General features: G+C 42.9%; 1 protein-coding gene across 15 annotated transcripts in view; it reads left to right on the top strand.

The window, feature by feature from the left end:
• The window catches only part of LOC139380570 (DDB1- and CUL4-associated factor 6-like), a 78,908-nt gene extending 66,743 nt beyond the window's left edge, over positions 1 to 12,165 (top strand). For 8 of the 15 annotated variants that reach the window (XM_071123361.1, XM_071123362.1, XM_071123358.1 and 5 more), the window contains 5 exons: positions 1,263 to 1,401; positions 4,843 to 4,999; positions 10,626 to 10,714; positions 11,124 to 11,229; positions 11,640 to 12,155. In XM_071123361.1, the coding sequence (XP_070979462.1) occupies positions 1,263 to 1,401; positions 4,843 to 4,999; positions 10,626 to 10,714; positions 11,124 to 11,229; positions 11,640 to 11,698 (550 nt within the window). In that variant the 3' untranslated portion in view covers positions 11,699 to 12,155. Of the gene's footprint in view, positions 1 to 1,262; positions 1,402 to 4,842; positions 5,000 to 10,625; positions 10,715 to 11,123; positions 11,230 to 11,639 lie in introns of all 15 variants that reach the window. The other 7 variants (XM_071123360.1, XM_071123359.1, XM_071123356.1 and 4 more) reach the window with 2 other exon arrangements.
• The last annotated feature ends 1,104 nt before the right edge of the window (positions 12,166 to 13,269 follow it).

Below are 13,269 nucleotides of genomic sequence, written 5' to 3'. Positions count from 1 at the left end.
TACTTGTCCTGAAGCCAGTCCTGTATTGTCTTGGCTGTGTGCTTAGGGTCGTTGTCCTGTTTAGAAGGTGAACTTTCGCCCCAGTCTGAGGTCCTGAGCGCTCTGGAGCAGGTTTTTATCAAGGATTTCTCTCTACTTTTCTCTGTTCATCTTTCCTTCGATCCTGACTAGTCTCCCAGTCACTGCCTCTGAAAAAACATCCCCACAGCATGTTACTGCCACCACCATGCTTCACCATAGGGATGGTGCCATGTTTCCTCCAGACGTTACACTTTCTTTGACCTCATGGCTTGGTTTTTGCTCTGATATGCACTGTTAACTGTGGGACCTTATGTAGACAGGTGTGTGTCTTTCCAAATCATGTCCAATCAATTGAATTTACCACAAGTGGACTCCAATCAAGTTGTAGAAAAATCTCAAGGATGACCAATGGAAACAGGATGCACGAGCTCAATTTCAAATCTGTATTTAGTTTTACATTTTTTATTAATTTGCAAATATTTCTAAAAACCTGTTTTTGCTTTGTCAATATGGGGTATTGTGTGTAGATGAGGGGGAAAAAAGATGTAATACATTTTAAAATAAGGCTGTAACATAACAAAATGTGGAAAAAGTCAAGGTGTCTGAATACTTTCTGAATGCACTGTACAAAACAACAAGAACACCTGTTCCTTCCATTACATAAACTGACCAGCTGAATGATACAATTCCTTATTGATGCCACTTGTTAAATCCACTTCAATGTAGGTGAAGGGTAGGAGACCAGTTAAATAATTATTTTTTAGCCTTGAGACATGGATTGTGTATGTGTGCCATTCAGAGGGTGAATGGGCAAGACAAAAGATTTAAGTGCCCTTGAACGGAGTATGGTAGTAGGTGCTAGGCGCACCAGTTTGTGTCAAGAACTGCAATGCAGCAGTGTTTTTCACCCTCAACAGTTTTCTGTGTGTATCAAGAATGGTCCACCGCCCAAAGGACATCCAGCCAACTTGACACAACTGTGGAACCCTTTCAACACTTTGTGAGTCCATGCCCCGACGAATTGAGGCTGTTCTGGGGGCAAAAAGGGTGGTGGGAGTGCAACTCAATACTAGGAAGGTGTTCTTAATGTTTTGTACAGTGGATAGATAGATAGATAGCTAGATAGATGCTTAGTATTCACTTCCCTCTCTGCAGATATAGAGTGAAAGATATTAACTGTCAATACTGTATATAACTTGTGTGTCTCTCTTTGTGTCGATGCGTCTGTTGCCGTGTGTCAGACGCTCTGCTGCGGCCCGTATCCAGGAGTTGTTTCGTCGGAGGAAGGAGAGGAGAGAGATGGAGGAGAGCGAGACCCAGAATATCAGGAGACCTTCAGTCAAAATGGTCTACAAGGGACACCGCAACTCCAGGACTATGGTACGCTAATCTTCACTTCCGACTTCGGTTACTTCTGGTCCCTCTTTTACAGCTGATTCTAGATCAGCTCACTTCTACCTGAGCCCCTACTGAAAACATCATGCGAAGAGCAACAAACTCATCATGGGCCAGATATAGAGAAATATTCTATTAGGACTCTCTGAAGAACTGTGACAATTGTTGCTAAGTGAACTCTCGTCCTGGTTTAATAGAGTAAGAAAGATATACACTACAGTTCAAAAGTTTGGGGTCACTTAGAAATGTCCTTGTTTTTGAAAGAAAAGCTCATTTTTTATGTCCATTAAAATAACATCAAATTGATCAGAAATACAGTGTAGACGTTGTAAATGACTATTGTAGTCGGAAACGGCAGATTTTTTATGGAATATCTACATAGGTGTACAGAGGCTCATTATCAGCAACCATCACACCTGTGTTCCAATGGCACGTTGTGTTAGCTAAATCCAAGTTTATAATTTTAAAAGGCTAATTGATCATTAGAAAACCCTTTTGCAATTATGTTAGACAGCTGAAAACTGTTGTTCTGATTAAAGAAGCAATAAAACTGGCCTTCTTTAGACTAGTTGAGTATCAGGCACACCTGTTAATTGAAATGCATTCCAGGTGACTACCTCATAATGCCGATTGAGAGAATGCCAAGAGTGTGCAAAGCTGTCCTCGAGGCATAGGGTGGCTACTTTGAAAAATCTCAAATATATTTTGATTTGTTTAACACTTTTTTTGGTTACTACATTATTCCATATGTGTTATTTCATAGTTTTGATGTGTTCAGTATTATTCAACAATGTAGAAAATTGTAAAAATAAGGAAACCCTTGAATGACTGGTACTGTGTATATATATATATATATACAGTGCCTTGCGAAAGTATTCGGCCCCCTTGAACTTTGCGACCTTTTGCCACATTTCAGGCTTCAAACATAAAGATATAAAACTGTATTTTTTTGTGAAGAATCAACAACAAGTGGGACACAATCATGAAGTGGAACGACATTTATTGGATATTTCAAACTTTTTTAACAAATCAAAAACTGAAAAATTGGACGTGCAAAATTATTCAGCCCCTTTACTTTCAGTGCAGCAAACTCTCTCCAGAAGTTCAGTGAGGATCTCTAAATGATCCAATGTTGACCTAAATGACTAATGATGATAAATACAATCCACCTGTGTGTAATCAAGTCTCCGTATAAATGCACCTGCACTGTGATAGTCTCAGAGGTCCGTTAAAAGCGCAGAGAGCATCATGAAGAACAAGGAACACACCAGGCAGGTCCGAGATACTGTTGTGAAGAAGTTTAAAGCCGGATTTGGATACAAAAATATTTCCCAAGCTTTAAACATCCCAAGGAGCACTGTGCAAGCGATAATATTGAAATGGAAGGAGTATCAGACCACTGCAAATCTACCAAGACCTGGCCGTCCCTCTAAACTTTCAGCTCATACAAGGAGAAGACTGATCAGAGATGCACCCAAGAGGCCCATGATCACTCTGGATGAACTGCAGAGATCTACAGCTGAGGTGGGAGACTCTGTCCATGGGACAACAATCAGTCGTATATTGCACAAATCTGGCCTTTATGGAAGAGTGGCAAGAAGAAAGCCATTTCTTAAAGATATCCATAAAAAGTGTTGTTTAAAGTTTGCCACAAGCCACCTGGGAGACACACCAAACATGTGGAAGAAGGTGCTCTGGTCAGATGAAACCAAAATTGAACTTTTTGGCAACAATGCAAAACGTTATGTTTGGCGTAAAAGCAACACAGCTCATCACCCTGAACACACACCATCCCACTGTCAAACATGGTGGTGGCAGCATCATGGTTTGGGCCTGCTTTTCTTCAGCAGGGACAGGGAAGATGGTTAAAATTGATGGGAAGATGGATGGAGCCAAATACAGGACCATTCTGGAAGAAAACCTGATGGAGTCTGCAAAAGACCTGAGACTGGGACGGAGATTTGTCTTCCAACAAGACAATGATCCAAAACATAAAGCAAAATCTACAATGGAATGGTTCAAAAATAAACATATCCAGGTGTTAGAATGGCCAAGTCAAAGTCCAGACCTGAATCCAATCGAGAATCTGTGGAAAGAACTGAAAACTGCTGTTCACAAATGCTCTCCATCCAACCTCACTGAGCTCGAGCTGTTTTGCAAGGAGGAATGGGGAAAAAATGCAGTCTCTCGATGTGCAAAACTGATAGAGACATATCCTAAGCGACTTACAGCTGTAATCGCAGCAAAAGGTGGCGCTACAAAGTATTAACTTAAGGGGGCTGAATAATTTTGCACGCCCAATTTTTCAGTTTTTGATTTGTTAAAAAAGTTTGAAATATCCAATAAATGTCGTTCCACTTCATGATTGTGTCCCACTTGTTGTTGATTCTTCACAAAAAAATACAGTTTTATATCTTTATGTTTGAAGCCTGAAATGTGGCAAAAGGTCGCAAAGTTCAAGGGGGCCGAATACTTTCGCAAGGCACTGTATATAGAGCATTCAGAAAGTATTCAGACCCCTTGACTTCTTCCACATTTTGTTACGTTACAGCCTTATTCTGAAATGAATTAAATAAATATTGTCCATCGTCAATATACACACAATACCCTACAATGACAAAGTGAAAACAGTCAGACCCTTTGCTATGAGACTCAAAATTAAGCTCAGGTGCCTCCTGTTTTCATTGATCATCCTTGAGATGTTTCTACAACTTGATTGGAGTCCACCTGTGGTAAAAATCTATTGATTGGACATGATTTGCAAAGGCACACATCTGTCTATATAAAGTCCCACAGTTGACAGGGCATGTCAGAGAAAAGACCAAGACATGAGGTTGAAGGAATTGTCCATAGAGCTCCAATACAGGATTGTGTCGAGGCACAGATACCCAAACATTTCTGCAGCATTGAAGGTCCCCAAGAACACAGTGGCCTCCATCATTCTTGAATGGAAGAAGTTTGGAACCACCAAGACTCTTCCTAGAGCTGGCCGCACGGTCAAACTGAGCAATCGGGAGAGAAGGGCCTCGATCAGGGAGGTGACTAAGAACCTAATGGTCATTCTGACAGAGCTCCAGAGTTCCTCTGTGGAGATGGGAGAAACTCCCAGAAGGACAACCACCTCTGCAGCCACTCTTCAGTAAAATGCACATGACAGCCTGCTTGGAGTTTGCCAAGTCTCTGATTGTCCTTGAGTGGCCCAGCCAGAGCCTGGACTTGAACCCTTTCGAACATCTCTGGAGAAACCTGAAAATAGCTGTGCAGCGACACTCCCCATCCAACCTGATAGAAAAAAAATGTATTTAATCAATTTTAGAATAAGGCTGTAACTTAACAAAATGTGGAAAAAGGGGAAGGGGTCTGAATACTTTCTGAATGCATTTAACGTTAATTTATCTACGCCAATGATTTGTGTGTTTTCTGTAGATTAAGGAGTCGTGTTTCTGGGGAAACAACTTTGTGATGAGTGGTTCAGACTGCGGACACATCTTCATCTGGGACAGACACACGGGGGAGCACCTGATGCTGCTGGAGGCTGACAATCACGTCGTAAACTGCCTCCAGCCACACCCCTACGACCCCAGTGAGTTGTATTTATTTTGTATTCCAGGTCCGTTGACTGAGAATACTTTCTTATGTACAGAAATGGCACAGGGAAAGTAACAAAACATAGTAGGAATAATAGTTAACATACACATTTTTTTTATTTTTATAAAAACATAAAATCAAGCATAGAATCATAAGAAACAAACACATTCTCAGTGATTTCCACAACCAGTAGGAGTAGCCAGCCAATTAGTAAAAGTTGCCAACCATGCTTCCAGGGCCCGTGTTAAGAAATGTATGCCGAACAAACTCTATTTTGGTGGCCTCTGGTACATTCCAATGCTAGATTGTATTTTCAAACTGCTACTACCAGAAAATGACACTGATTAAATTGTTAACACTTTTACAGTGTTAGTTTTATCAGCTGTTGTACAATATGATATAAAACACAGGATAAATGTAATTTTGACTGCACTCGGCACTTAAATAATCCTTTAAGAGTCTGCTGATTTCCACAGGCTTCCTTAAAGAGGTATTTTGTCAGCTATCTGCAATACAGGTATGATTGAAGAATGAAGCAGGTGTTAAACATGGACTTTGCTACACAGAAAGTAGCCATTGACTACTCCGTTGTCAACACTTTGATTAAAATCAGTATCAATATCTTTTAAAATAATTCAATCTGTTTTCTTTTATCATATTTTGGACCAGAGTGAGGCGCACTCTCCACTGCAGTGAGGAGAATTTCACCGTCTTCATCGAATGTTTTCATAAATTATCTGCAGATAATCTCCCCAAAAGACTACCAGTATGCAAATTAGGAAGCCAAATGAACGGCTCTCTTACCGATGCTATTTCGGTAGGCTGCTGACAAGTCATTTACTTTAATGTCACTGTCTGGCAAGTTCTGATGGACTACATTTCGAAAATACTATATGGTTACTTGTCCCGATGCGATACCATGGACATATAATTATGTTGTATGATTTATGAATGGCAAAGATATGAGATCGACTTTATTCAGTCTGTTCAACACCTTTCATATACTACATGCATACACACACACACACGATAACATACGCACAATACATACACATGAATTTAGTACTGTAGATGTGTGGTAGTGGTGGAGTAGGGGCCTAAAGGCACACAGTGTGTTGTGAATGTATTGTCATTTTTTAAAATTGTATAAACTGCCTTAATTTTGCTGGACCCCAAGAAGAGTAGCTGCTGCCTTGGCAGCAAATCCATAATAAATACAAATATTAAAGCTTGCTGTTTGTCAATCAAAGCACAATAAATAGCCTATGCGCCGCCACTCCGTGGCTGCATATTAAACACGCCAGGGTCCAACGTTTACTTTTTTTTGTCAGTTGGCCAAAAATCCACTGACCGAACAGCATTTCTACTTTCCCAGACATGGTGTAATTCTTAAATGCATTGGGGTCATGTAGGGCCTATAGATTGGTGGCTGGTCTCAGACAATCCTGCAGGTGAAGAAGCTGGATGTGGAGGTCCTGGACTGGCATGGTTACACGTGGTCTGCAGTTGTGAGGCCGGTTGGACGTAATGCCAAATTCTTAAACGACGTTGGAGGCGGCTTATGGTAGAGAAATTAACATTCAATTCTCTAGCAACAACTCTGGTGGACATTCCTGCAGTCAGCATGCCCATTGCACGCTCCTTCAAAACTTGAGACATCTGTGGCGTTGTGTGACAAACCTGCACATTTTAGAGTGACCTTTTATTGTTCCCATCACAAAGTGCACCTGTGTAATGATCATGCTGTTTAATCAGCTTCTTGATATGCCACACCTGTCAGGTGGATGGATTATCTTGGCAAAGGAAAAATGCTCACTAACAGGAAATAAGCCCTTTGTGCGTATGGAAAATGTATAGGATCTTTTATTTCCAGTCATAAAACATGGGGCCTACATTTTGCGTTTATATTTTTGTTAAATTTAGCTGGGTCGCCCCGTCCTGCCCTAGGGGTCCACCGCCCTGCAGCGCCCCAACCCAACACACCCCACTCAGCTTTAGGACCTTACTGAAACATTCATTATTGGTTTCACGTGTGTTAGGCCAAGGCCAGAGTGACTACCCACAGGAGGGCAGACCCCCAGGGCCAAGACTGAGCAACCCAGCAGCTAGGGGTTGCCTAAATAGGTATCTCCCCTGACGTGGGCATGCTTTCAATACAGACTCCTTTTGTCGTACTGTATTCCGTATAAGGCATCCAGACTTTATGCAGATTTCCCAGCATACGACTAACCTTGTAATTAATCCAATCTAATGATACATAACTTGACATTTCTGTTATCCGTTGTGACATTGTGGGAGGATAACCAACCTTCCCATGAATGGCAATGCATTGCTTAGTTGCTATAAATTATATCTTACAGAGTTTCTTCTAATGTCTCCAGTATCAACAGGGCTGCAGGAGGTATCTCAGATTTGAAGGATTCTTTCCCGCTGATGAAAGACAAGGGCCATAGGTTTCGAAAGGATTATTGACATTTCTAAATGTTAAAACACAGCGATGGGATTGTAGTTCACATTTTGCTCCCAGCCTATAGACAGAAACTAAAACAGGAAACGCCCGTGCTCAGGTCTGTTCAACGCTGGTCCGACAAATCGGATTCCACGCTTCAAGATTGCTTCGATCACGTGGCCTGGATATGTTCCGGATAGCCTCAGACAACAACATTGATGTATACGCTGATTCGGTGAGCGAGTTTATTAGCAAGTGCATCGGTGATGTTGTACCCACGGTGACTATTAAAACCTTCCCTAACCAGAAACCATGGATTGATGGCAGCATTTGCGCAAAACTGAAAGCGAGAACCACTGCTTTTAGTCATGGCAAGGCGACCGGAAAAACAAACAAGTGTAGCTATTCCCTCCACAAGCCAATCAAACAAGCTAAGCATCAGTATAGAGACAAAGTAGAGTCGCAATTCAACGGCTCAAACACGGATTACAAAAATAAAACCAGCCCCGTCACGGACACCGACGTCTTGCTCCCAGACAAATTAAACATCTTCCTTGCTCACTTTGAGGACAATACAGGGCCACTGACACGACCCGCTACCAAAACCTGCAGGCTCTCCTTAACTGCAGCCAGCGTGAGTAAAACATTTAAACGTGTTAACCCTCGCAAGGCTGCAGGCCCAAACGGCATCCCTAGCCACGTCCTCAAAGCATGCGCAGGACCAGCTGGCTGGTGTGTTTACGGACATGTTAAATCAATCCTTATCCCAGTCTGCTGTTCCCACATGCTTCAAAAGGGCCACCTTTGTTCCTGTTCCCAAGAAAGCTAAGGTAACTGAGCTAAACAACTATCGCGCCGTAGCACTCACTTCCGTCATCATGAAGTGCTTTGAGAGACTAGTCAAGGATCATATCACCTCCACCCTACCTGACACCCTGGACCCACTCCAATTTGCTTACCGCCCAATAGGTCCACAGACGACACAATCGCAATCACACTGCATACTGCCCTAACCCATCTGGCCAAGAGAAATACCTATGTAAGAATGCTGTTCATCGATTACAGCTCAGCATTTAACATCATAGTACCCTCCAAACCCGTCATTAAGCTCGAGACCCTGGGTCTCGACTCCGCCCTGTGCAACTGGGTCCTGGACTTTCTGATGGGCTGCCCCCAGGTGGTGAGGGTAGGAAACAGCAACTCCACCCCGCTGATCCTCAACAGTGGTGCGTTCTCAGCCCTCTCCTGTACTCCCTGTTCACCCATGACTGCGTGCACGCCTCCAACTCAATCATCAAGTTTGCAGACGACACTACAGTGGTAGGCTTGATTACCAACAACGATGAGGCGGCCTACAGGGAGGAGGTGAGGGCCCTCGGAGTGTGGTGTCAGGAAAATAACCTCACACTCAACGTCAACAAAACAAAGGAGATAATTGTGTACTTCAGGAAACAGCAGAGGGAGCACCCCCTATCCTCGGCGTACACATCATGGACAATCTGAAATGGTCCACCCACACAGACAGCGTGATGAAGAAGACGCAACAGTGCCACTTCAACCTCAGGAGGCTGAAAAAATGTGGCTTGTCACCGAAAACACTCACAAACTTTTACAGATGCACAATCGAGAGCATCCTGGCGGGCTGTATCACCGCCTGGTACAGCAACTGCTCCACCCACAACCATAAGGCTCTCCAGAGGGTAGTGAGGTCTGCACAACGCATCACCAGGGGCAAACTACCTGCCCTCCAGGACACCTGCACCACCCGATGTCACAGGAAGGCCAAAAAGATCATCAAGGACAACAACCACCCGAGCCACTGCCTGTTCACCCCGCTATCATCCAGAAGGCGAGTTCAGTACAGGTGCATCAAAGTTGGGACCGAGAGACTGAAAAACAGCTTCTATGTCAAGGCCATCAGACTGTTAAACAGCCATCACTAACATTGAGTGGCTGCTGCCTACATACTGGCTCAATCTCTAGCCACTTTAATAATAAAACATTGGATGTAATAAATGTATCACTAGTCAATTTAAACAATGCCACTTTATATAATGTTCACATACCCTACGTTACTCATCTCATATATATATATACTGTACTCTATACCATTTACGGCATCTTGCCTATGCCGCACGGCCATCGCTCATCCATATATTTATATGTACATATTCGTATTCATTCCTTTATACTTGTGTGTGTATAAGGTAGTTGTTGTGAAATTGTTAGATTACTTGTTAAATATTACTGCACGGTCGGAACTAGAAGCACAAGCATTTTGCTACACTCGCATTGACATCTGCTAACCATGTGTATGTGACCAATAAAATTTGATTTGAAGTAGTCGTGGGCGACGCAAATTGCTTAAAACTGTAGGGAGAAGGCAGAATGCCACCTAGAGTTTGAGAGCTAGCTAGAGGCTAGAGCTGAACTGCCTGTGGTAGCTACTAGCTAGCTAATTCATTCACTTCAGTCGAGAAGGAGTGAAACATTAGCTAACGTTACATTTCTGTTACACTACTAGCTCAGCACTGGGAATAAACACTAGTTGTTTTTTTTCCTCTTCTGTTAATAAGTCAGTTACTTTGCCAGTTACAGTAGTTACTTTGCCAGTTACAGTAGTTACTTTGCCAGTTACATCAGTCAACTAAAGAGTAGCCAGTTTCTGCTCTGCTTGTTTTTACAACTTGGAGAAAGCGTGCAACACACTTACAGCAGCTGCCTCTGTTCAACTCTACCCCTTGCCAGTCTTAAGGCAGCCTTTCCTTCACACAGCCTGTCCGCAAGCTCTGGTGGTGTCCACCCTGTCCTAACTCTCAGCCTATCCAACCACTCTTAGGCATACGCATTGCAATAACGGTGTGAGTAACACACACCTACCCTAGTCTTATCCCTACATCTAGTCTTACAGATACACCTCAACCACACCCCTGCGACCCCAGTAACACACACACCTACCCTTGTCTCACCACTATACCCACACCCCTACGATCCCAGTGAGTTTTTTTAGCTACATATTCAGCCTTGTGTAGAGAGCCAATAACACCCTACCTGATTCAGAGGGGTTGGGGTAAATGCGGAAGACACATTTCAGTTGTACAACTGACTAGGTATCCCCCTTTAACTGTATCATACCCTATTGCCAATCATTTGCGTCTCCTGTCTGTTCCAGTTCTTGCCTCGTCAGGGATCGACTACGACATCAAGGTCTGGTCACCTCTGGAGGTGTCTCCATCGTTTAACAGAGTCCTAGCTGATGAGGTATGTTTGGTAAATTATTTATTCAATCTTAATGGCAGACGAGCAAGTAGACTGGGGTGCACTTCTGTCATCCAGTAGAGGGAGTGGATTCCCCACTGTGTGGGACTTCCCCTCTTCTCCATGAGCTGTCACAACAGCTGACTGGGGACGCCTTGCCCCAGGAGGCTTACCTATCCTTCTCTGTTCTCTTCTCTCTATCCTCCCTCCTCCTCCCCCCCATGCCCTCTTCTTTCTCCTTCGTCACCCCCTCTCCCTCTCACCTGTCCCACTCCCAACTCGTCAGTGATAGAAACCACATTCTCTTTGATGACAACCGAGATGATGAATTCAGAGATCAACTACAAGGTTCACTGGTATATTTCACTTTCTTTCACCCTCTCTCTTTCTCTCACACTTATTCTCTCTGTAGGTGATCACGCGTAACGAGTTGATGCTAGAGGAAACCAGGAACACCATCACAGTCCCAGCATCCTTCATGCTGCGAATGCTGGCCTCCCTTAATCACATAAGAACGGGTACACATGCTCATTCACTCAGTTATATTTTGCGGCTTTTGCGAATTGGTTAAAATGGTGCTTTGAAAAGCAGTTGGCCAATGAACCAATAGAAAGTGCATGTGGAAGTATTTATGTTCTTATCGATGTACTTTGGGACCCTTGAGCCTGGGCTGAGTAAACCGCTTACCACCAGGAGATTAACTGGTTCATTCACTCAATTACCAGCACCCAGTTATGACGCTTCCACTACAGACCCCACAAGCTAGGTACAGTAGGAAATGGAATTTAGGCTGCGTTCATTAGACACAAAATGGAAGAAAACCGTCTGAAGTAGGGTAGAATTACCTGGACATTTTTGTTTTCCGTGTCCCTTAATGAACATAACCCAGGGGTTTATTACACACTTTGTTTTTCATTCCTTTCCTCAGATCGCTTGGAGGGCGACCGCTCAGAAGGTTCTGGACAGGAGAACGAGGATGAGCAGTAGCTGCTCAGATGCCATTTTATTTGAAAAATAAATCAAAAACACTTTTCTTTTGCTCTAAAAAGCACTTGAAGATCTTGAGATTTGTACAAGTATTATGTAGAATATTTCCTTTTCTGAGCATTAGTTACGTTTGTAGCCCTCTTCTTTTTTTAAGATGACTTTCTTACTGGTGTGTCTGTATGAGAACTGCATCGAGAAAAATAACTGTGTGAATGCAAGCGCAAAGCCAGGCAATATATATATAAAGAGGGGAATATTATTTAGATGACTGGTGCGTGAGGATGTTTAAAGTGCAATATTATTTTTGTCAGGAGCAAATGAGCTTTGATCAGTGTTACGATGTGACATTTCTTATTTGTAGTGCAAGGCTGAGAACTCATGTTTATATACCGTATTTGCAGTTGTGCATGTAAACATAAGAATTATGCTTTAAATAAACCATGTTGTTGTTGCAAAATGTCTACGTATGCCTGTCTCAAAGGTATATGTATGTCTTGTGATTCTGTCCTGTAACAGTTATTACACAGGACAACTGCACTCTCCTCTCGGCGTTGTTGAAGGATCCACACAACAGTTTAGGGATCCTGAATGTCGCCCAGGTTACAGGACAGATGGCTTGTAGCTGTTAGCTGAAGCACGAACACAGTATGGCCCGTTTACTCCATAATGTATAATTAGTTTTAAAAGAGAGGACTCTATATACTGGAATAGAGAAAGTGACTGGTAGCAGGATTAATAATCGTGCAAACAAGGCTGAAAAGTGACTGGTAGCAGGAATATAGAAATACTTATGGTAATATACAGTGTACAAAACATTAGGAACACCTTCCTAATATTGAGTTGCACCCCGCTTTCCCTCAGGACAGCTTTAATTCGTTGGCATGGACTACAAGGTGTCAAAAGTGTTCCATAGGGATGCTGGCCCATGTTGACTCCAATGCTTCCCACAGTTGTGTCAATTTGGCTGGATGTCCTTTGGGTGGTGGATCATTATTGATACACGGGAAACTGTTAAGCGTGGAAAAACCCAGCAGTGTTGCAGTTATTGACACTCAAACCGGTGCGCCTGGCACCTACTACCATATCCCATTCAAAGGCACTTAAATATTTTATTTTGCCAATTCCCCCTCTGAATGGCACAGATACACAATCCATGACTTAATACTTAATTAACCTGTCTCCTCCCCTTCATCTACACTGATTTGAAGTGGATTTAACAGGTAACATCAATAAGGGATCATAGCTTTCACCTGGTCAGTCTGTCATGGAAAGAGGTGTTCTTAATGTTTTGTACACTATATTCATGAAAATAGAAGTGGCCGGTAGCAGGATAACAGATGGATATTAATATATACAGGTGAACAGGAGTAATAGGAATCAGAAGCAGGATAGCATGAATAGGATAGCACTAATGGCAATCAATGAAAAGCAGTGTAGTGGTAGTAATACATCTAATCAATAATCAGTGTAGGTGTGAGGGGGATGGCCAGGGGATGGAAGCTGTTGAGTCTGTTGGTCTAAGCCTTGATGCACTGGTACCGTCTGAGAGCATGGAGAACAGTCCATGTCTC

This window comes from Oncorhynchus clarkii, chromosome 22 (assembly GCF_045791955.1).
Source record: "Oncorhynchus clarkii lewisi isolate Uvic-CL-2024 chromosome 22, UVic_Ocla_1.0, whole genome shotgun sequence".
NCBI classification, from domain to species: Eukaryota; Metazoa; Chordata; class Actinopteri; order Salmoniformes; family Salmonidae; genus Oncorhynchus; species Oncorhynchus clarkii.
Note: the sequence above shows the minus strand (reverse complement) of the source record. Positions and strands in the feature narration are given on the sequence as shown.